Genomic DNA, 25,257 nt, shown 5'->3' with positions numbered 1-25,257 from the left:
CCTGGCAGATAGTAGACACTTAAGTTCTCTTATTCCCCTATCATTGTATATGTTCTCTGGGTTCTGTTAATTTTATATTATATCATTTCACAGAGGATTTGTAGGTTTCTCTGAGTCCAACCTTTTCACTATTTCTTAGGGAAATATTCTATTACATTCATGTAATATAATTTGTTTGTTTATTCATCCCCCAATTGATAAGTATCTATTTTGTTTCCAGTTCTTATTTATAACAAGAAGTAATTTTAAAAGTGTGAGCTCTCTCCTATATGTAGTGTTCTTTCTCTGTGAGTGTGTGTGTGTAGCTTACAGGAGTACTGGAATAGATACATCCTTAGCTTATCTTCCAGTCACCCTTCTCCAAGGGAGTCTTTAATTTCTGCCAAAAAGGGAAACAAGAGGCTAGGGACTAGAGGCTGGCCATTACCCTGTTCTCCTCAGAGTGGGATGAATGGGTATTGGACTAGAACTATATCTATCTGTTCCCTTAGATATTATTAATTTAGGGGATGGGATATTTAGGTTCAAGTGAAACTTCTGATCATTATTTCTTTTTTTTTTTTTTTAAATAGTATTTTATTTTTTCAAATACATACAAAGGAAGCTCTCAACATTCGCTGTTGCAAAACCTTGCATTCCAAATTTTTTCTCTTCTTTCCCCACCCTCTCCAAAACAGCAAGCAATCTAATGTAGGTTAAACATGTGCAATTCTTCTAAACGTTTCTATATTTATCAAGTTGCAATAAAATAAATCAGATCAAAACAACAACAACAAAAAAAAAACCCAACAACAAGCAAACAAACAACAATAAAAAGTGAAAATACTATGCTTTGATCCACATTCAGCTTCCGTAGTTCTCTCTCTGGATGTAGATGACACTTTCCATCTCAAGTCTATTGGAATCACCTCATTGTTGAAAAGAGCCAAGTCCTTCACAGTTGCTGATCACTATTTCTGAATGGGGAGGGGGACCTTAAATTTTATATCCAAAGTTTGCCTTCCTTCCAACCAAGTGTAAATTCTACAATGAATGCCATGGCAAATAACAATGAAATCCATTTATCTAAGTCAATAGCAAAACGGAAATCAAAATATACATATGAGAATTTATACCAGACAATGCAGAGTGAAGGAAAACTCCCATTGGGAAAACTCAGCTCAACCAAGAAAGCATCCCAGATCTCTTCCAAAGGGAAATTCTTGAAATCTCTATAAGCTGGTGATAGTACATGATAAAGATTCTAGATTCTCTCATCTGGGCTTTTCACCAGAATTTTTCTCACTTCACAGCCTGAAGAAGGGCTAGCATCATACATCTTCTGTCTCAGAGCTAGAAACTAGAAGAGCTCAAAGAGATGGAAGAGACCTGATCTCTCTTTTCTTCATCTCTCACCAACTTCACCTTACCTCCCTCAGTGATTAGACTTGCTCTGGACCATGGAAGAGAGATTCCCATACCAACAGGCTTTGGGGCTTGAGTTACAGAAGTATTTTTGTATGCGTGGGTCTTTTCTGTCTTTCTTTGGGAAGTATACGCCTAGTAATGGTATCACTGCATCAAAGAGTATGTACAGTGCGTAGTTCCAAATTGCTTTCCAGAATAGCTGGAACATATCACAGCTGCATTAACAGTGTATTCATTAGTGTGCTTGTCCTCTCATGGCCTCTCTAACACTGTCATTTTCCTTTTGTGTCATCTTTACCAATATGATGAATTTGAAGCAGAACCTTAGGGTTAAAATCACATAATCACATCCTTTTACTAGTTTATCTATTTGTATCAATTCTTTATATTTCTTAGATATCAGATTTTTAACAGATAAATTTGATATAAAGATTTTTTTAACCGGGTAACTTTCTATTCTAGCTCTATGTATATTGGTTTCATTTGTGCAAAATCTTCAATTTGGAGTAATTTAAATTATTCTTTTTATCTTTTATAATTGTCTATATCTTTTGTTTGTCAAAAAGGGGTCATCAGTGGAAAAAGTTTAAGAAGTACTATTGTAGGTAGACTCCTAAATATTTTATTCATCTTGTAGTTGTTTTTAATGAAATTTCCTCTGTGTGTGTGTGTGTGTGTGTGTGTGTGTGTGTGTTTAATTTTTGTTGAGTTTTTCAGGTAACGCATAAAGACTGATGATTTTGTGAACTTATTTTATAGTCTATTATTTACTGAGGTTATTGTTTGAATTAATTTTTTAAAATGTCTTTAGAGTTCTTTGAATAAACTGTCATCTCCAAAAGCTATAATTTTGTTTCTTCTTTATGTTCTCTCAATTTTTTTTTTATTATCTAATTACTCTGCCCACCATTTCTAGAATTTTTTCGAATAATAGTTACGACAATGGATATCTTTGCTTTTTTCCTGGAAAGGTCTGTGGTTTTCTATCCCCCTCATTTTACAGATGAGAAAACTGAGGCCTAAACATATTCAAGGTTACAGTTATTAACTAGGACAACCAAATTTAGAATCTAGGTTTCCTGACTCCCAGGTCAGCATTCTTTCCAACATACTTCACTGGTTCTCAGGTTTTGTATCTATTTTTTTTTTTTTTTATCCTTGGCAGGGCCCCAAACTCAGTCCTGAGACCCAGGTGATTAAAATGGGATGGGACATGGAGTTTGAGGAGAGGCTAAATGTTATCTTCCCTTTTCCTTTACCCTTTCTATTCTAAGCCCTTCAGTCATTTGGGAACTACAGATGACATGAAGTAAACTAGGCTGGGAAGAAGATAACAAAGGAAAAACGGAATAAATAGATTAAGAAGTGATTGAAGTGAAGAAGACTGAAGAAGTGAAGAAAATAGTTTGGGGAACAGTTAAGAAAGATAAAGGAAAATAGATAAGAGAATAATAATAAATAAATGAGTGTTTGCTGCAGAGAGAAATAGAAGGCCACCTAGAGAACTTGGGACTTCAGGTGTTTTTCTTTTATTTAGTTTTTGAGGTAATCTTTTTTTCACTTAGATTTTCTTTAGGTAGAACTGATTATTCTCTGTCCTCTAGATGGAAATGGTTATTCCCTATCCTTGAGAATCATTCCCTTTTTAAATAGATCTCTGCTTTGTATTGTTTTTCTAATTTGTTGGCTGGGTCTCTTCCCTTCTACTAAATTATAAGATATTTAAGGGCAGAGAAAATAGCCTGATTTTATATTTGTACTTCCAGAACCTAGAACAGTTCTCAGCACATAGGTATTTAGTTGATGTTTGTTGAAGAGAGTTATTAGGTACACAACTCACACATATATGTATATTTATATTTATGTATGTATACACATTTGTATATATATATATATATATATATATATATATATATATATATATGATGCAAAAGTGTACAAAATGCAGCAGTGTTTCCTGTTAGGTGGAAAGTGAGTATGATTAATTCAATTTTACAGATAATGAAACTGAAACTTGTTCATGATGATATAGCCATTATCTCCCTAAGGTGATAGTGAAGCTCAGAAATTTTAACTATGGGTTTAGTCTTCTGCTCAATACACAGTATTCTATAATGTGAGATGATTGTTCTAAATAATTTCTAAAATTCCTTCAGCTTTAAAACTGTAGTAATCTATAACTTTTCTATTTTTTTCTCTGAGGCAATTGGGGTTAAGAGACTTGCCCAGAGTCACACAGCTGGAAAATGTTAAGTGTCTGAGACAAGATTTGGACTTGGATCTTCCTGACTTCATCTACTGCACCAATTAGCTGTTCCTAATTTTCCTATTTCTTGAGGTGGTTAGGTGGTACAGAAGATAGAACTCTGGACTTAAAGTCAGAAAATTGTTTCTGTTCAATCACTTTCAGTTTTCATGACTCCATTTGGATTTTTCCTGGCAGAGATATGAGTGGTTGGCCATTTCCTTCTCCAGCTCATTTTACAAATGAGGGAACTGAGGCAAACAGGGTGAAGTGATTTGCCCAGGATCACACAGTGAGTAACAGTCTGAGGCCAAGTTTGAACTTAGGAAGATGAGACATCTTGACTCCAGGCCTAGCTGGCACTCTATCCATTGCTCCAACTAGGTCAAAAAAGACCCTAGCACAAATCCTGTCTCAGACACTTATTAGCTGTGTGAACTTGGGCAAGTTGTTTAATTTCTCTCAGTTTCTTCATCTACAAAGTGGGAATAATAATATCACTTACCTCCCTGGGTTGTGAGGCTCAAGCAAGATAATATATGCAATGTGCTTTGTAAGTTTCGATATATTTATTATTATTTTTTCTAGGCATGGTGCTTGTGAGCCATATTAAGTGCTTTTCTATCCTCAGTCATGGTTAGGACAAACCAAGAGTACTCTTGAGATACGAGAGTAGTAGAATCAGTTAGAACTATTATCATTTTGCCATCTTGACAAGGAGTATAGCTTAGAGAAGAATTTTTGCCAGCTCTCATCTTTTTTCTGTTTCATCAGGGACCAGGTACCAGGACCCAACCCCCAGGTAAGTCCTTGCTGTCTAGCTTTGGTTATTTTTGGAAAAGATCTTGTGCTGTTGAGAAAGACCAAATTCTCTCAAGCCTCTTATAATTCTAAAAATTCTATGGGTCTGCGATGAATGACTTGGAAATCTGGTGTCTTATTATCCTGATAGGCAATTCTCAGGTAGACCCTTAACTAAGAATTTTTTTTTTATTGGGGATTGATTAAAACCTGTACAGTGATACTTCCCCTTCCTCGGTTTCCAGTTCCTCTAAATCACTGGGGTGACTAGACTGGGATCTAGTGAATTTGTTGCTTTAAAATTTTTTTTGATAGACTGTATGTTTTGGGTCAATAGTCAATAGGCCATAGTCTAGTGGCCCTAGGGAGGGGCTATAGGCTAGCAGAAGACCCTGAAGTGAGGCATGGAGAGGAAGCACTCTTCCCACCCCACTCCCCTCCCCATACCATGTCAGTACTCTGGGGCAAAGTCCCTTTTCCTGACACTACTTAGGACTCTGATCTCAGGGACCTGAGGACTTGCAAAACGAAGCAAACATTTGGCAAACATTTTTTTGAATGAATGAATGAATGTGAGAGAAGTTCAGTGACTTGAGTTTGTGGAGGCTCATGATTTGGAAAATCTGGAGGTCATGGTCCTGGTGAATAAGGGGACTTGCCCTAGAGTGGATTCATCATACTTCAGTCCATCTACTTTCACTGTGGGGTTCAGGGCAGGAAAACTGAGCCCCTGGATAGTGTTGAGAGTGGAGGGTACAGAGAAGATCTCTGCCTGAAAGGAATGCGTATCAGGCAGCCCCCGCCCAGGAGGGGCTAAAAAAAGCCCCGAACTCCCCTGAGCTTTGTGTGTGGGGTTATCAGCTGCTATGTGTTGGCTCAATCACTGTGGTCAGACTCTGGCATTTTTAAGGGGGCCCTGGTCCCTTATCCCCTCTGTGTTTCTCCCAGGCAGCAGGAAGAGGGCAGCCTGTTCTTGGCCTGGATGCCAGGGGTATGGTAGAAGGAGAAGGTGGGGGTTGGTGGTCCCAAATCTGGTGACAATGGATAATTGTCAGCTGGACCCTGTGGGTGTTTCTTCCTTTTATAGTCAGCGACAGTTGTTCTTGCTCTGGCCCAACCCCTCTGGGGTGGAGGTGGGGGCTCAGGTCTTTGATATAAGGGACAGAGAAAGCCCAAAGCTTCTGTCTTTCTGTCTTCCAGGCTCTTGCTTCCTCTTAGGGTTTCCAGTTCCTCCAGAGATCTCAGCACCATGCCTCCCAAGAAGCCTGAGCCCAAGAAGGAAGCCGCCAAGGCAGCCCCAGCCCCAGCTCCAGCCCCAGCCCCAGCTCCTGCTCCAGAAGCCCCCAAGGAACCTGCCTTTGACCCAAAGAGTGTGAAGGTGAGATGCAACTAGTTGGGAGGTGGGGGACTGAGAACCTCTTCCTCCTCTGGAAGAGTAGGATGGGAGTACATATTGGGGAAGAACATTTCTGCCCTAAATTAGCCCCTTAGTGGGAAAGAACACTATGGTGTATCTGCCCTAGGGAACAGGAACATTATACTATTTTTATCTTTTTTCATGTCTTGAACCTCTCTGGAAGTCTGCTAAAGCTTAGGGACCCCTTCTTAGAAGAATGGTTTTAAATGCATAAAGTAAAATACATTAGATTAGGAAGGAAGTAAGTTATATTAAAATACAGCTTATCAAAAAAAAAAATTTTAAAATAAAAAGGAGGTCACTAGATCCTAGGTTAAGAACCACTGATATAGAGGAACTAGAAGCCAAAGAAGGGGGAAGTATTACTGTACAATTACTAGGATTTAAGTCACTCAGGTCACTCAAGAAGCATTTACTGAGTGCCTGTTATGTTTGAAACACTTTGGGAAATACAAAGAACTTTCTCATTTTTTAAAGACAGTTTCTGCATTTGTGAATTTACTGCTTTAGTTGGGGTAAAAGAGACATATACAGTTACAAAAAGATTACTTACCCTACAAACCAGTATATAAGAAGCACCGAGTGCATAGTTCATGGGATTAAGTTCAGGAAAGCCTTAATAAACCCATTTATTTTATGAAAATGAAAATTGAGCATCAGAAGCAGGAATTACTTGCCCAAGGTCATAAAGACTAGCAAATCATAGAGTCAGGATTTGAACCCATGTCTTTAGACATTACATCTAGTGCTTTTTCAACCATATCATGTTTCTTATGTAATAAGAGCTAGAGGGGCTCAAAGGAGAGATGGAAAGATCTTTACATGCTGGTCAGGGAAAATTTACTAGAGTACGGAGCATTTGGGTTGGCTCTTAAAGAGAAATTTAGCCATTCTCTCCCTATTCTCTGTTAGTCTTTACATTCCTGGTGCTTTCCAGCAATAATTTTAGGACAATTATAGCTGAAGCTAAGATCACTACTGTGGCTATACTCAGCATGTTGGTGGTACTGCCCCCATGTCAAACTGGACATTATGTGTGAATGCATATATTTTAAAATGATATTTTATTTTTCAAATACATGCAAAGGTAGTTTTCAACATTCACCTTTGCAAAACCTTGTATTCCAAATTTTTCTCCCTCTTGTCCTTTCCCCCTCCCAAGACACCAAGAAATTTGATATAGGTTAAATGTGTGTAATTCTTCTAAAGATATTTCCATATTCATCATACTGAGAAAAAAATCAGATCAAAAGGGGAAAAAAACGAGGGAAAACAAGCAAACAACCAACAAAAAAGGTGAAAATATTATGCTTTGATCCCCAGTCAGTCTCTATAGTTCTTTCTCTGGATGTGGATGGCACTTTCCATCACAAGTCTTTTGGAATTGCCTTGAATCACTTCAATGTTGAAAAGCTAAAAAATTTCTACCTTGTCTTTTTTCTTTCGCATTTGAGGAACCTCCGCCACAGGCGTGAGCATATGGTAGGGTATGGCTGCTTCTAGGGTTGAACCTGGAAAAGAAGAATCTCTTTACCTTCTCTCTCTTGCTTTTAACCCTCACATGGGAATGTTCCTTTCCTCAGAATAGATGTATCCCCCACTAACCTGGCTGCTTGATTTCTCTAAGCTCACAGGCCAGGCTGTGGAAGGAATTAGTTTGCAAGGGGAAGCTAGAAAAAGGAGTGGGGAGTGGTAGAGGTGGCCAAGAGGCTCCTCAGGGGAATGGAACAATTTTAAACCTCCACACCAAAATGAGGGAGGTCAAGCAGTCACTGGTAGGGAGAGCTATTTATAACTGGGATGGGACTTGGAGGGGTGGGACAGGAGAAGAGGGAGGCCAGCCCTCGGAACACAGCTGGAGATAGACAGGGATGGAGGGAAGATGGGTAGGGCCAGGATTAGTTTGGACTCAGCCCTAATGGGGTCCAGAGACTTTTGCATGCCATGTGTCTCTTTCCTTTTATGGGCAGAGCCTGGCAGGTACAAACCCACTCATCATGACAGCCCTTTGCTATTATCTTTATCATGTTGGGATTAAGCACCACTCCATTTGGACAGCCACTGCCAGGCTGGGCTCTCCAGCCATCCAGCGGTGCCTTCTTTGACCCTGGCAACTATTTCAGCATATGAGTCAGTAAAACCAGTAAACTATTCACCTTCTTTCTCTGGATCTTCCCTCTCTCCCAGGTGTCTTTTACTTTTTTCTTTTCTTTTCTTTCTTTTTGGTATATATCAAACCTTATTTGTCACTGAGGTTTGAAATCTCTTAGCCATCCTTGACTCCTCTCTTATATGTCCCCTCCCTATCTAATTCAATTCTCCTCTTTCTTCCTCAATCCTCCCTTTTCTTTTCCCCGCCCTTTTCTTTTCCCCTCCCTTTCCCTCTCCTCTCCTCTCCCCTCCTGTCCCATCACACAAAATATTCCATTTTACAAAACCCTTTTGGCAGTCTGGTGAAACCTATGGATGCCCTGTCAGGATAATGTTTTTAAATGCATAAAATATGTAATCAGTTATATTAAAATATAATCATCAAAGATTTTTTAAAATATATTTTACTTTTTTCTAAATACATGCAAAGATAGTTTTCAGCAGTCACCTTTGCAAAACTTGTGTTCCATTTTTTTCTCCCTCCCTCTGTTCTCCTCTCCCCTTAATCCAATATAGATTAAACATATACAATTCTTCTGAACGTATTTCCACATTCGTGCAAGAAAACTCAGATCAAAAGAGGAAAAACACATGAAAGAGAGGGAAAAAAGCCAAGCAAATAAGCAACAACAACAAAAGGTGAAAATTCTATGCTTTGATCCACATTCACAGTTCTCTTTCTGGATGTGGATGGCTCTTTCCATCACAAGTCTATTGGAATTGCCTTATCAAAAGATTTTAAAAACAAGTTCACAGACCCCAGGTTAAGAGATGGTTATCCAATGCTTTGTTATCCAATACTCCCAAACACAGTGCTTACTGTCTTGTAATCCCCCTTTCTATACCCTGTGCTGCTGGCATTCCTTAAAAGTGTTGAGAAACTGGTTGTTTTTAAATATGCTCATTGTAAACTTATTCACATTGTTCTTAGGTTTAGCAAATCTCTTCTTCCATATTTTGTGAAATGGTGAAATGTCAGCCCAACAAATTGAATTCTGCCAGATTTGAAGTTGGGGAGTTTCAGTGAAGCTCTCTGAGTTTGGGAGGGAAAAGCAAAAAATCTATAATTATACCATATTTTAGCTCCAATCTCCTCCCCTACTCTAAGCCATCCTTTCTCTATTCCTCCTGTGTGGTGTGGTGGAAAACTATCAGGATATGGAGTTGGAGAACCCGGAAATCCAGTTCTACCATCGATGTGACTTTGGACAAGTCACTTACCTCTGTAAAATAAGTACCTTCATTTATAGTATGAGAGGGTTGGACTAAAAGCTCTCTAAGGATCTTTCCAGTTCATTATCTAATTCAATGATTCTATGAACTTTTATGAGTATAAATGGGGGTAATAATTAGTCAAATCAATTAATAGAGGTCAGCATGGTGTAGAGAACAGACCTTGAAGCCAAGAAGATCTGGATTCAAGTCCTACTTCTGATACCCACTAGTTGTGTTACCTTAGACAAGTCATTGGCCAGTTAGTACTATCTATAGTCAATTCTCTGAGATCTATACTTGAAGAGATGCTGATTTTCATTGGTAGAGGAAGTATCCTCACATGACAGTTTTCTTTACCAATGAAATCACAAGTTGAGGTTTTTATCCAGTCCCTACCTCCATTCAATCCTTAATTAATAAGCATTTATTAAATACCTATATCTTGTAAAGGCTATACTAGGTGATAGGGATACAGTAATGTGTCCTTTATCCTGTATCAAAATGAAATAGTTCCTGACCTCAAGGTGCTTATAGTAAAGGAGAAAAATGTTCATCTGTAGTTGCTATTGAATTGCATCTCACTCTCTTACCCTGTGGATTGTAGCCCACCAATATTCTATATGAGTTTTTTTGGGCAAAGATACTGGAGTGTTTTGTCATTTCTTTTTCTAGTGAGCGAAAGCAAACAGATTTGCCGGTGACTTGGCCAGGGTCACAGAGCTAATAAATATCTAAGGCTGGATCTGAACTTGAGTTTTCCTGACTCCAGACCCAGTGCTCTATCCCCTGAGCCACTGATTTCCTCCCTCCTTCCCTTCCTTCCTTCCTTCCTTCCTTCCTTCCTTCCTTCCTTCCTTCCTTTCTCCCTTCTTTTCTTTCTTTCTTTCTTTCTTTCTTTCTTTCTTTCTTTCTTTCTTTCTTTCTTTCTTTCTTTCTTTCTTTCTTTCTTTCTTTCTTTCTTTCTTTCTTTCTTTCTTTCTTCTCTCTTTTTTCTTTTCTTCTCTCTTTTTTCTTTCTTTTCTCACTCTCTTTCTTTCTCTCTCTTTTTCTCTCCTTTCTTTCTTTCTCTTTCTCTCTTTTTTCTCTTTCTTTCTCTCTCTCTCTCTTTTTTCTTTCTTTCTTCCTCTCCTCTTCTCTCCTTTTCTCTCTTACCTCCCAGCAGAGAGATGCTAGCAAATTGAGGAGAATTGGGAAAGTCCTGATGTAGAAGCGACTTTAGGTGGGTCTTGATGGAAGCTAGAGATTTAAAGAGGTACAGGTGATAAGAAAGTACGTTCCAGATATGGGGCACAGCCTTTGCAAACTCATGAAGATTGGAGATAAACTATGTTGTATGACAAACAGTAATGAGTCCAGTTTGGCAGGACGATAATGTGTATGAAAGGTAATAATGTATAATAAGGCCAAAAAGGTAAGTTGAAGTCAGGTTATGAGCTTTAAATGCCAAACAGAGAAGCTTATGGTTAATCTTAGTGCTGACACTGGAGTTCACTGAATAGGGAATGACACAGTCATACTTCTGTTTTAGTAAAGTCACTTTGGCAGTGAATTATACATTGGAATAGGAGACAGAGAAACAATTTAGATTACTGTAGAAGTCTAGGGAAGAGATGATGAGAGTCTAAACTCAGGTGGTGACTAAGTGAGTAGAGAGGAGAGGATGAAAGTGAGAGAGATTCGCAAATTCAGAATGTCCAAAACAGAATTCATTTTCTTTACTCTCAAATCCATTCTTCTTATGAATTTATGTGAGAATATTACCATCCTTCTAATTACTGAAGTTTATCCTTGATTCCTCCTTCTTCCTCAACCCCCTCAATTCACTGGTTCCTTCCCTACTCCTCCCCTTTCTTTTTTTCTCCCTTTTCATTATATTCCATGGAATATATTATTCCTCAGCAAGCCAGCATCTAGGGATGTCCAGGCTCATATCTAGCATACCCTTTATAATACAATAATTGGAGTTTCCATTCCATTAGTAGCCTTGACACTCTGTTCTTTCCTTCCCCACAGATTGATTTCAGTGCTGACCAGATAGAAGGTGAGTACTACCCCTCCTTCCCTCCCCTTGCTATGGCCTTTATCCTTTTTCCTGATGAGCACCAACACCTCCCTAGAGAAGGCCTGTCTGTGTTCTCCAAGTCTCTCAGAAACTCTTACAGTTGCTCAGTCCTCTAGCCAAGTCATTTTGAAACTTAAGAAGTGGTTGTGGTCAGTTGCTACGATCCTCATGTCCAAGTCAATGAACTGTATCTTCCCAGGGTTCACTGATCTAGGAGACAATTTTACCCCATCTGATTCTTGGTGTAGAAAGAGAGAGAGCTTTTATTTCCCCTCCATCCAGGCAATTCTCATATCACTACCATTTTCTCCAAATTCCCCCTAGAAAATCTTCTAAAATGGGACTATACTAAATAGCAAATTTAATCATGAACTCCCTTAAACTTCCCATCATCTCATGTAAATGTCTCACTTGTCTTTTATTCTCCTTCCCCTTATTGGCTTCAGTTATCCCAGCTGGGATCCCCCTTTATAGTAAAGTCCCCAGGCACTTTGAAATAGAGTGATGGAACTCAATGGCCTCTAAATGTGCAACAGAATGCTCTTATGTCCATTTTTAAAGGAGTGGTTTTAAGCTCTTGAATTTTTCTGTGGGGTATCAGGGAATTTAAAAAGTAAAATTAATTTTTAAAAATTCACCTGTATCTAAGGGAATGTTGAAGAATCAATCTGTGATTCTACAACTGTGACAACTTCAAAGTTTATTATCCAAGACTACACAGCTAAAAGGGGCAGCAAAGTGGGCAGCTAAGCACTGGACTTGGAATCAAGAAGACTCATCCCCATGAATAAAATTGGTCTCAGAAGCTTCCTAGCTGTGTAATTCTAGGCAAGTCATTTAACCCTGTTTGCCTCAGTTTCACACACTGTAATATGAACTGGAGAAGGGAATGGCAAATCACCCTGGCATCTTTGCCAAGAAAACCCCATATGGGTCATAGACATTTGGACATGATTGAGACTATTCAACAAGGGCAACAACAACCTAGTTAACAAAGCAAACAGATTTAAATCCTGGTCTTCTGTCTCTGCTTCTCATGTTCTTTCTACTATAACATGCTACCCCTGTTTAAATATCTTCAGGGTTTATGATTCACTAGCCCACTATAGTGGATTATCACTGACCATGAAAATGTCTTTCTTGTATCCAACTAGAATCCTTTCTGACTTAATTTTGACACATTGCCATTTGTTTGATATTCTTTGGACACGAAGAACTATCTGCATGTGGTTCTGTGGAAAGAACTGCAGCCTGGGAGTCAACAGATGGATTCTAATCCCAAGCTCGGCTAACACTTTAGATGTGTAGTTGTGAGCCAGTCACTTAAGCAGTGTGGGTCTCCATTTCTTCACCTGTAAATTGAGAAGGGGCTAGGAGATCACTGGGGTGCCTTTTAACTCTGACATTCTATTTTCTATTCAGCATCCTCCTCTAAAAACCCTTCAAATAGAAGGGAATAATTAAATGACCTCTTAACCCCTTCTCTAAGATTAAATGATGTGATTCTTTTAATAGCCTTTCTTCATCTGAGACACTATCCCAATTCTCTGAACCTTTTAAAGTATGGTGACCAAAACGGACCATGCAGAGCACTCAAATCAAAGTCTGACTAATGCAGAGTACCAAGGAAGGATTAGGACTTAGCCCATGGGTATATGTCATGCTCCTTTAAATAAACTCCAAGACTAGGATGAATTTTTTACAGCAGCCACAGGGGCTGACTCACATTCATTTTGGGCACTAAGCAGTCTGCCCATTAAGCCAGGAGGGAATATAGGGAGAAATGGTTCAATAGTAAGGCAGAGTTGATTTCCCTCTCTCACTCCTAAACTTCCTTAGCAGAATTTCATTATTAATTATATAGGGGGTCCACCAGAGTTGGGGAATATAACATATATGAGGATCATGTGATTTTAGAATTAGAAGGATTTTTTTTTAGGGTCCACTTAGGTGTAGGGCTTGTTAACATTTGGTCCGTGGAAAAAACTTTGATAACTGCATATTTACATAATTTGATTTCATTTGTGAGCCCATATAACTTATTTGCTGTCTTCAGTCATTTTCCAGTCACCCATTTGGGATTTTCTTGGCAAAGATACCGAATGCTTTGCCATTCCCTTTTCCAGCTCCCTTTATATATGAGGAAAGTAAGGTAAATTGACTAGTGTCACACAGCTAAGTATCTAAAGCTGGATATGAACTCAGCTTTTCCTGATGCTCTTTCCACTATGCCATCTAGCTGCTACCATGTATCTTATTTAATGCAGATCTTATGAGAAGGGGTGCATAGATTTTTACCAGATTGCCAAAGGGGTTTTTATTACACAAAAAAGTTAAGAATTTCTGCTTTAGAAAGAGAACATAATGGATGGGGAGCAGGTTGTATAGCCAGAAAGTCCTGAATTTAAGTTTTGCCTCCTATACATATTGGCTGTGTCAAATTGCTGAATTGTCTGGACAAATTGCGAATTTTTCAGTGTAATGGATAATTCTCTAAGTAACTCTTAATAGTTTTCTGCTCCAGGTGTTCCCTATACCAATGAAATCATAAGCTTACCCTTGAATCTCATCTCTCCTATTTTCCAGATAAATCACAGAATCTTCAAAATAGAATTCAAATGCAAAATACATTTATTTAATCACCAAGTCACCTAAATGTGTCAGGTGCCAGACAGACAAAAATGATGGAGATTCTGCTCACTGAGCTTTTATAGTCTACTTGATGAAAACAACATGTAAACATGAGTAAATGCAAAATCCATACAAAATAAATACATAGTAATTTCATGTGTGGTAGGTGAAGTTCTAGTATCTTGAAGAATTAAGAAAAGTTTCTTTAAGAGGCTGGATCTCAAAGGGCACTAGGAATTACACCAAATTAAGGTGAGGAAGAAGATTGCTTCAAACTTAGGCAAAAGCTTGTACAAAGGGATGAAGGTGGGAGTTGGGGAACAGGGGTACTCTGTCACAACCTTATCTATTTAGAAATTCCCTCTGCAGTGTTCTCAACAAGTGGTCATCCCCCCTTTCCTTAAAGACCATAAGTGAGGGGTAATCTCCTACAAAGACATCATGACTTATTGTTGGGAACTTTAGGGATAATGAATTTCCTAGCTACTTAAAGCACTACAAAGACATGGCATTTTAGAATTAGGTGGAAAACCTTTAATGGTTCCTAGGTTCCATCTTAGGACAGAGCAAGGGAATAAGGTGCTGCAGCTATTAAAAGAAACACCAGTTTCTTACTTAGGTTTCTCAGGTTGGACTCCTCAGGAAACATCCCTTTAGTGAGGGATGGAGAAGAATGGGATTCTGGGTATCATGGAGATCTCACCCATGTGTAAGCCAGCACCCCAAGCCACAACCAGGTGAACTTATGGTTTGGCATCTGGTAGCCTTTGGCTCTTTTATGTTTCCTTTGTGTTATCTTAGATGTTCCTCTAATTCAAAACTGTGTTATACTTTCTCAGAAGATTGATACTTAAAATAACAAAATATGAAATATTTGGGAATTTGCTGAATTAGCATTCTTCATCTTGGCTCTGTTGTATCCAGATAATTGCCTCTAGTTAAATGCCTTCTGTCCATCCTGGCAAATATATCTTCTGTGGTCATGGGTTCACAATTTTGCCCATGTAGGCGCATGGTACTTTCCCCACTTTTTTTTTCATGGGAAACTTAGGAAATAAGCTTCTTACATTATCAGTTGAAAGAAGATAAAGATAAAAAGCATATTTTTTATGCTATTCTTACTCAGTGGCCAATGAGGCGATTACATCTCAACATACAGGTCCTTCAGTCCTGAACCACACAGAAGCTCTTTTAGGGAACTCAACATAATATCGCCTGTAACAATTTTCCTCCTTCTTCCATACAAACTAACAATAGGTAAAGATATATAAGCAAATATTCAGCCAGGATATGCAGGTTCTAATGGGAATACACCCTAATCATTTACAATAACTGGGAATCAACAGTTCATTATATCTGAAAAGCTATCTTTCTTTCTTAAAAATGTTTTATATAAAATTCTACCAAAAAAGCAGGCCTTTGTGTGTTAATTTATCCCTGTTCTGGGCTCCATGACTAAAAACTACTCATATTCTTTAAAATATTAACCAGTATAGTCTAATCAATCCCTCAGGATCCAAGGCCTAGGCAGAGGTACAAACACCTAAGACAGCCATTCTTATCCTGGACCTTAAACTTCTAACTAAGCTTAAGATTTCATTACATTTTGGGGATGCCATTTTGAACCTCTCTAGATCTTTTTTAGAGAGACTGTTATCTAGTTATACCTTCTTCAGCTTATATTTGTGAAGTTAATTTTCTGAAACTAAGGGAGTAAATTGAGGCCCAGGGAGAAGTAACCTGCCCAGAATCATAAGGTAGTAAATTGGATTCAAGTCTTCTAATACTCTTTCCACTCTACCAGTACCCAAATAGACTTATAGCTTTCTTCTCTTTCTCACTGATGAGGTAGTCTCATAGGATTCTGCCATATAGGTCCAAATTTTTTTTTAATTTTTTAGTGATTGTCTCAATAAATATGAGTAAGTATACCAATGTGCATGGGTATGTGTGTGTGTTTATTTTTAAAACTAGAGCTATGTTTTCATCATTTATAGGGTCATAAGTGAGAAACTTTTACCATTGTAATTAAGAAAATTCTCTGTAATTTAAGGTTACTGAAAGTTGCCTGCCATTAAGAGGTTTGTTCAGTGTCATATGTATTATGTGCCATGTCTTGCTGACTCTGAGGCTGCCATAGCATACTACCTCTCCACATTAATCTATCTGTTAGTTTATTCAGTTACTTCTTACTAACTGAACTAATGAGGGAGGAATGGAAACAACCAGACTGAATTAAAGTCTGAATTAGAGAATACTCTGAAAGAAATGTAATATTATTATTTCCAAAGGACAGCATGTACTTTCAAATAGGAATGCCTTAGAAGGGATGGTAAAATGTCAGGTAGATGACTTTGAAAGACCTGCTTTTATATCTATAATGATTTGTAATTTGTTAATTCTTGTAAATCAGTGAGTGATTCTAAAGTACTTGATACATTTTAAAAATTAGTTTATTCTCTAGAGGCTTTGAACATTCTTCCTGAATTCTGTTTTTTACAAAATTAATAAATTTAGCAAGTCCTTCTTGCATGATGTATATTTCAGCTCTTCAGTCCTTGGGGATTATCACAAATTTTGAATTGGAGTTTAAATTAACAAGGTAGATTAGCATTTTTCCATGGACCTCAAACTGCCTTAAGTTGATTTTACTCTTGTTCTGTGTGACTCTGAGGACTCTTTGCCTTAGATCACAATACCAATCCTTCCTGGATACTTAAAGTCTTATGTACCATGACTATAGCTATAGCTGTAATTAGGGCAAAATGACCAGGACTTTGCTCCAGATTGATAAAATTTAAAGGATTCTGACAGCAACTTTCTGGAGCATGTTTTTCCCTTCTGGCTACACCCTAAGTAAACTCTTCTCTGCCCAAGGTACTCATTCTATCTGTTACACCATCCATTTTCCCCCCACTAGTCCCTCACTATTGTGTGGAACAGTGGCTTTTTAGATAGAAGACCTGTGTTCGAATCCCAGCTCTCACAATTCCCTTTGTGACTTAGGACAAATCCCCTAATTTACCTGGCTCTCAGTTTTCTCATTTATAAAATTAGGGGGTTGGATAGGTGTCCTTTGAGGTCCTTTCTCTGAATCTATGAGATCTATGATGCCCTATTTGGGACAAGAGCAGTTCTAACCATATTCTCTCTCTGCAGAATTCAAGGAGGCTTTCTCACTGTTTGATCGAACGCCAACTGGAGAGATGAAGATTACATATGGACAATGTGGGGATGTGCTACGTGCTCTGGGCCAGAATCCCACAAATGCTGAGGTCCTCCGGGTACTGGGCAAGCCCAAGCCTGAAGGTCAGAATCAGAATCAAGGATATCAAAACCTTAGCTCTCTTTGTGTCTTCCAATATCTAAGGCTACACTAGGCTTCCTTACACAAATAATCTCCCCATCTGCCTGTTCTCTTTCTCTGCTTTCCATAATTCCCCTTTTTCCTTCATCATTATTGACCTTCTTTAAAGCGCTTTCCCTGACCTATCTCATTTTTTCTTTCCATTAATCAATTAGTCAGTAAACATTTATTAAGCACCTATTATGTACCAAATACCTGCTAAGCATATTACTGGATATTTCTTAACTCTAAAGATCTGTGTGTCTCCCTAAGGCATAAATAATTCTTTAATAATATAGGTCCTATGATTTCCATTCAATGATAATTTGCTTGAGTTCTTCTCAAGTCATTTTTTAAATTTGGTTCCCTAATTAAAATGTGAATTTCTTGAAGGCAGTTTATTCTCTGTGACCTCTGACTTAGAGGCTTAATATAGAGCTGTGAATATAGTACACCTTCAGTGTACGTTTGTTAAATAATTAACTATTCCTGCATACCTATTTCCTCTGCAAGACAATCTCTGCTTTGTTCTCAGGTCCCCGAAGGAGGCAGACACTCATTTTGGAATCCAACTATGTCACAGTAAAGCTGACGTCATTGTCACCTTTACCCTGAGAGCCAGGAAGGCTTTCTCCTGACCTTCCATTTCCCATTCTTGCTCCCTCTCATTGCCTTCCTTCTTGGTTTTGGCTTTAGAAACAATTGGTTCTTCATTCATGGGAGCTGAATAAAGACTGAGGAACTATAGGAAACAGGGAGCTAGGGGACTAGTATTTTGTCTGTGTATAATGTCACCTCTAGTAGCCATCTTTATTGAGCCTGGGAATGGTCTGGGTTATGGGGTTGGAGCACAGGGTCCTATTAGAATCCAGATTGAGTTTATTTTGACATTCCCTACCATGAGCAGCTCCCATTTCTATTTTCCTTACTTGCCTTTAGTCAATTTTGTAGGGTCACCATGCCCATGCCCTGCTCCCAGAAGTAGATGAGACATTCACTTATTTAGGATTAGTTCTTGGAAAGGCAGAGTAAAGATAAATTCTCCATCTGCATCGCGGAATGCCCTATCTTAACATCTCCCTTCTCTCTTCCTCTAATCTCTCTCCCTGAAGAGATGAATGCCAAAATGCTGGACTTTGAAACGTTCCTGCCCATCTTGCAGCATATCTCCCGCAACAAGGATCAAGGGACCTATGAAGACTTTGTGGAGGGGCTTCGAGTCTTTGATAAGGAGAGCAATGGCACTGTCATGGGTGCTGAGCTACGCCATGTCCTTGCCACACTGGGTATGAGCTTTGGGGGAAGGGAAAGACAATTGTGGAGGGATGGGATGAGGAGACAGCAAGAGGAGAAGAAGAAGGATTAGGGACTAAATTAATGTTGGAACTCATCTCCCTAGACACATGAATGGCCCCTCCCCACACTCTTTTCTTCAACATAAAGTCTTTAAGCATTGAGGGAAGAACAGGAGGGCAGAGATATGAGATTTGGGAGTCAGGATACCAGGCTTCTAGTCCCCCGATCTACTTCTAATCTGCTCTATGACCATGGGCAAGTTACCAACCAATGTTTCTACATCTATAAAATGAAAGGATTAGGTTTTTATAGTCTGTAATGTCCCTTCCAGCTCTAACTTTTTTTCATATAAACCTGTAGGGATGAAAAAAAGATAATAGTTACTAGTTTAGAATAAGAGAGAGGAGCTCTCTGATTTCTGTTCTGCCCTTGCCTCTCACTCTGGGGCTCTCATTCTTTAAATCCTATCCATCCTTTGTTGTATCTGAAGGAAGGTAGGCTGAAGCTCCAGAATCAGGAAATGTCTAATCTTTGACTTTTCTCTCAGTATTTTTCCTTCAAAATCCTTATGAGAGATTTGGGGAAGAGTTCTTCTTTTATGCCAGGATATAGATGACTAGGGAAGCTATGGAATGGAGAGGGGGATGGGCTACTACCTATTCTCTGCTGTCAATAACTTTAAACTTGTTCCAGGTGAGAAGATGACTGAATCAGAAGTGGAACAGCTGATGGCTGGACAAGAGGATGCCAATGGCTGTATTAATTATGAAGGTCAGAAGAGTAGGACTAGAGCACTTTACCTCCTCTCAATCCCTTCCTCTTACCCTACCTAGTTCCATCCTTTCTAAATTTCTTCACTCTATCTTACTGGAAAATTGAAACCTGAACCCAAATAGGGGCAGATTGGGCTTTGTCTCTAGTCTTAGTATCATCTTGATGAAAATGAAATCTGCAATTCTGGGAGTTGAGTAGGAGATCACCCAGCTCAGAGAGTCCATGAAGTGAAGAAGGAATCCCTAGCTGCATGAGATAATCTTTCCCAGGCAGGAGAAGAGGGTTAGAAAGAAGCAATGAGAGGGAAAGTTTAGAATCAGGGAGTTGGGAGGGACAACAAAGGGAGTAGAGGGAAAAGGAATCATACCAAGATTCTGACTCTCACCTTTTTTTCTAGCCTTTGTCAAACACATCATGTCTGGATGAATTGGGACCTTCAGGGTAAGTATGAACTCCTCCACGGTTAGAGCCAGGGCCATTTCTAATGATTCAAGAGCACTGGGGGCTCAGGAAGCCTCTTGTTCTAGTTATAATGCCCCACTGGCATGGTGACCATTTACTCTTACTGGGTATCCCCTCATTCCTTACTCCTTCATGATTCCCCTTTCTAGATTCCTTTCCTGTCTTCTTTGCCCCTGCTGCTCCCCAAATACACATTGCTGATAATCTTAGTCCCTCTCACCTCACACACATTCCTCCAGGCTTGGTCTTTCTGGCCATCCTGATGGAAAAGGAAAAACAGGGCCAATGAACTGGAGAAAACCTCGTGTCTGCTCTTGGTCCCATTCTGCCTTCTTTCTCTTGCTATCCACAGCCTCTGCCCATGGATTTTTCCTTACCCTTGACCCCTTATCTCTTACTTTCTCCCTGCCCTAAGGTAATAATGCTTGGGAACTTGGTAAGGGAGTCACTGCCACTCTCTTCCTCTGTGATTGCCTTTTCAGGTACAAGGTGGCCTTTTATTGATGTCACTGTATCAGGAGTGAGAACCATCAGGAGAGCTGTGGAACCGGAGTCAGAGGGACCCAGGCCTGCCACCCCACTAAAGTTATGAGCAGTTCTTCAGCTTCACAGCCACCTCTGTAAATAAACAACCAGGCACTATCTTACATAACAGCTTGGAGTCTGTTTTCTGCCACGTTCCTTCCATCCCTGAATTCTCACCTCAGTTTCTCTTTTATGTTCACCACGAAGAATGATGGGGTTTGTAGCTGGGGACCTGGCCAGGTGAGGGGAGAGGCCTGGGTAATAGCTTCAAGGATAATGGCGGGGTCAGACATTTAGTAGGAAAGGGTTTTAAAGAACAGTAATATTTATAGGAATCAGAATTCTGTTCTTATTCACACATTCTGTTTATTCTTGCTTCATTGTTCCTTAGATCAGGTCTAATTGACAGGAGATATATGATTGGGTATGGGGGGATGATGGTGGTGGTGGTAGTAGTTGTAGCAAGAACTGAGTCCAGACTCAGGATCCTTTCAAGTCTCTGTTTTGGGATGCTTGGGTTTCCATTCTCAGGAGACAAAAGACCATAAATTTGAAGCTGGAAGGGACCTTAGAGACCCTTTCATTTTACAGAGGTGGAAAGGGAGACCAGAGGGATAGTGTAAGTTGCAAAAGGTCACACAAGTAATAAGTATTAGGGGTAGCATGTAAACTAATGTTCTCTGACAAAACTCACTGCTTTCTCCCAGGTGCTATGGCCTGATGCTATGTCTCACTGACTCACTGTGGGCACCACAATGATTCCTAACTATATATGTAATCCCAGCCCCAAAACCTACATCCCCCATTAGGATGTAAGGTCCTTAAGGGCACAAATTGTGTTTTTCTTTTTAAATCTTGTTTTGTTTCTATCTTTGTATTTCTAGTGAAACTTGTTTAGATTTAGATGCCAATGGCCCCAACGCCTGTCTCCTTAGAAGAGGGTGGCTCAAAGAGAATTCCCCCTGCATCCTCCTCCTTTAATTCATCCCTTACCCAATGGCTCATCCAAAGCTTGCTCTGCCTCAATAGTCAGGAAGAGACTCAGCTAGAGACGGGGAAGCAAAGGGAGATTGAAAAAGAGGCAAGGAGAAAGATGGAGAGAGACATTGAAGTGGACAGAAATACACTCACAAGTTTCAAGAATGAATGTCATCTCATGTTTCAGGGACTTAATTATTCCAATGTGTATCTACTTGCTCCCATATCCACAAAAAGGGCAGCTCTAGGTATCACAGTGGATAGAATGCGGGACTTGCATTTCCATGAATTCAAATCTGATGTTAGCCATTTACTATCTGTGTGATCCTGGGCAAGTTACTTAAGCCTGTTTACCTCAATTTCTCATCTGTAAAATGAACTGGAGAAGGAAATGTCAAACCACTATAGTATCTTTGCCAGGAGAGCCCCCAATGAATTCATGAAGAGTCGGACACACTACTGAAAATGAATGGATTGTACACCAGGTGATCTCCATGGTTCCTTCAATTTCCATAAACATCCCCAAGCCAATATTGATTTCTCTCTGTCTCTGTCATTGTCTCTGTTTCTTTGTCTCTGTTTCTCACACTTCCTCCCCAACTAACCCTTTTTTGGAGGTGTATTCCTGAACCTCGTACTTCACAGGAATCCCTCTTCTGGTCCCCTTCCTTCCTATACATCTTTCTCAAAGGCTTTAGAGGAAATAGATAGATCTCATCCTTCTCACTTTTCTTGACCTCCCTGCCAGCCAGTCAATAGAATGAGTCACTTTTTTGTGGCAATTTAAGGATTATAAAGGACTCCCCGCCCCCAAATAACCCTGTGAAGTAAGTTGTTCAAACTTAATTATCAATTGGCAAATATTAACTGAGCAGCTGCTGGGTAGTTGGCTCTTTACTAAGGGAAGTAGGAGATGCAGAAGTATAAGAAGTGAATCTTACCTTTGAAGTTAAAACTTAGAGAGGCAAGATGGACACACACAAACACCCTCACCCTTTTTGCTCCCTCTTCCTACCATTAACTTTGGATGTTAGCTTGTCCAAGTCATTTCCCTTTTGGCTCTCAGTTTCCTCTTATATAAAATGAGAGAGATAGATCAGATGGTCTCTAAGGTCTCTTTTTTTAGCTCTTTGGTGGCAGGGGAGGTGGGGGGAGGAGGGAAGGTGTTTCCTTTCTTTGGCTGGATCACTCTTTATCTGGGTTGGAGAGAGAGAGAGAGAGAGAGAAATGCCATTCCTAGAGGAAAGGGCGAGTGGAGTGGGAGGAGCAGGGAATTGCTGTTCTGGGACAGAGATAAGCATGTCTCCAGCCACAAGCCAGCAGAGGTGCTTGGTGATAAAGTGGTGTTGAGACTTGATAGGTTACAGAGCAGTAACTTAAAAATAGGGGAAGAAGTGTCTCAGGAAAGGGATGGGAAAATGCAGGCAGGGGAAACTGAATGGAAGGGCAACTAGGTGACACAACAGATAGGGTCTGGGCCTGGAGTCAAGAAGACTCATCTTCCTGAATTAAAATTGAATCAAGACACTTGAGCTGTGTGACCCTGGCCAAATCAATTAACTCTATTTTCCTGAGTTTCTTTATTTATAAAATGAATTGGAGAAGAAAATAGCAAATCACTCCATTTTTTTTTTTTTTTTGCCAAGAAAAACTCACATGGGGTCACGAAGAGTCAAACAATGTTCCTCCCCCTCTCTAAGTTCCCTCAGATATGATAGGTTTCCTTTGCCTCATCATCGCATGTAGTTTCCCTCTTTTTATCTCCCCTTTTCCCTTTTTCTGACACTATCCCCTTTCCATTTCTACTTCCCTTTTTAAAATCAAATTATACATATGGTTTTTTGTATATCCACAACAGAAATACAATTCTCAAGAGTTCCTTTTACCTTTTTTTACTTCTCTTGAGTCCTGTTGTTGGAGATCAAATTTTTTGTTTAAGCGACTAAATAACAAGTTCTATATATGCCATATATGTAACGGAGATGGACTCTTTTCACTGAATCAGGCATTCATATTGGTCCTTTTCAGTGGAATGTATTCTCCGATCCCTTGTAAAGTACCTGCATGACCCAGCAACTCTTGGTTTGTCCCTTAGTTCCCTTGGCAACGGCTATGTTAAAGATAATTGTTTCCATTGAGCCAGTAAAAGTCATTCATTCAGTGCGATATAAGAGCAGTAAAAAGAATGACATCCCTTATGGTTTTTTTTTAAATACAACATTTTGAGATTCTACTGTTCTTCCTTTGATTTATAGCTTTGTGTGAATTCAGAGGAACTTTCTCTCCTCTCCTTCAAATGGCAATGGCAACTCTATGCTGAAAGAATGTGTATTTGCCTATTCTTCCCCAGACACATGTGATCCTGAGAGATATATTTGCAACTTTGGTTTCATTGGAAGTTTGAGAGTTCTTTGATCAGGGATGGCTGACAGTTCATTTTCCACTCAGCTGTCGATTCCTAAAGCACAAACCTGACCATGTCAACTCCTTATTCAATTAATTCTGTTACCTCTGGGATTAAATATAAAATCTTCTGGTTTTTAAAGCCTTCCATAATTTGATCTCTTCCTACATTTTCAGTCTTTTTTACTTCACCTCTTACCCTCCCATACTCTGGAATCCAGAAACATTGGTTTCCTCACTGTTCACCCAACCAGACATTCCATTTCTTAATTTGCCTCTTCTACTTGTTGTCCACCACACTTAAAACTTTCTTCTTCTTTATTTGTCTTCTAGTTTTCAAAACTCCTTTCAAATCTCATTTAAAATTTCTCCTTCTGTCAATTTTCCCAATCCACTTTAATAGTAGTACCTTTCTTTTGTTGAACATCTCCAATTTATTCTGTATATATCTTGTTTATACATAATTGTTTGCTTATTGTTGTTACCATTAGGTTGTGAGCTCCTTAAGAGCATCCCCAGCTCTTTGTAGGGTCTCTGTGTTACCTTTCTTTGCATTCCTAGTGCTTAGCCCAGTATCTGGCACACAGTAGGTGATTAATAATTAATAGGTTTATTCATTGTCTAGCCAGAGAGTGTGAAAGAACTTCACTTTTTCCAACGAGGATGCTTCTAGGATGAAGCCAGATTCTGTATGAATCTGAAATAATAAGTATCTTGTGGAAAGGACCTTCATCCTTCTTCAATCCCCCCTTCTGTCTCTGGGATACAGGACACAAAGTTAAACCCCCCCCTCCCCCCATCTTGGGGATAATGTCCACAACCAGGGATCTTTTCTGGGTCAGAGACATGAGGTATGTGTATATCAAATTTAGCTGAAAAGGAATTAACTCTAGGGTTTCTGTCCAGTTGTAGAAGAAGGGATTAAGCACTATATTATTATGTAAAAATGAGTATTACACTTCCTCTCCCCAGATATAGAGACACACACAGAGTCATTCAATGTCAGTGGAGGACCTTGGAATCAGGAAGAATTCTCTTCTTGAAACACTAGATGTGTGACCCTGAGAAAGTCATTTAATCCCATTTGCCTCAGTTTCCTCATCTGTAAAATGGACTGGAGAAGGAATAGTAAACCACTCCAGTATCTTTGCCAAGAAAATTCCCAGTGGGGTCCAGAAGAATCAGTATTAACAGAGGAACAAAAATTGTTGACGAGCTTCAACTTCCACCTTTTACCACTAGATGGAAGCATGGCAGCGTCCTGTTTCTTAGCTAGTATGTGAAGATTAATGTGTCCCTAGGAAAACCAATTACACAGAAACAAAATCCCCAATATTCGAGGGTTCATCTCAAGCTGCTATGCAGCTGGCGAAGACAAGCAAAGATGTCCAGATAGGAATTTCTAATTTCAAAGGCATGGAGAAGATCTCTTTCTGCTATCCCCATCAAGTGTGGCTCTTTTATATCTGAACTCAATTTTTCCTGTTATAGCTTTAGCCCCATTTACTTTATTTTCATTCGTGTTCACACAGATCTAAAGCTGA

At 39.3% G+C, this 25,257-nt stretch overlaps 1 protein-coding gene across 1 annotated transcript; it reads left to right on the top strand.

The window, feature by feature from the left end:
- Positions 1-5,632: 5,632 nt before the first annotated feature.
- Positions 5,633-20,461, top strand: MYL4 (myosin light chain 4). Its single transcript, XM_012548447.3, has 7 exons — positions 5,633-5,831; positions 11,250-11,277; positions 17,089-17,238; positions 18,388-18,561; positions 19,265-19,342; positions 19,743-19,786; positions 20,290-20,461. Exons 1-6 carry the CDS (start codon positions 5,703-5,705, stop codon positions 19,769-19,771), a joined length of 588 nt encoding a protein of 195 aa, XP_012403901.1. The 5' UTR covers positions 5,633-5,702; the 3' UTR covers positions 19,772-19,786; positions 20,290-20,461.
- Positions 20,462-25,257: the final 4,796 nt, after the last annotated feature.

This window comes from Sarcophilus harrisii, chromosome 4 (genome assembly GCF_902635505.1).
Source record: "Sarcophilus harrisii chromosome 4, mSarHar1.11, whole genome shotgun sequence".
Taxonomy (NCBI): Eukaryota; Metazoa; Chordata; class Mammalia; order Dasyuromorphia; family Dasyuridae; genus Sarcophilus; species Sarcophilus harrisii.
This window is presented reverse-complemented; position numbering and strand designations above follow the sequence as displayed.

Coding starts and splice junctions, on each gene's coding strand:
- MYL4 (XM_012548447.3), top strand. CDS start 5,703: ATGCCTCCCAAGAAGCCTGAGCCCAAGAAGGAAGCCGCCAAGGCAGCC. Junction 5,832..11,249: donor TTGACCCAAAGAGTGTGAAG/GTGAGATGCAAC, acceptor CCTTCCCCACAG/ATTGATTTCAGTGCTGACCA. Junction 11,278..17,088: donor CAGTGCTGACCAGATAGAAG/GTGAGTACTACC, acceptor CTCTCTCTGCAG/AATTCAAGGAGGCTTTCTCA.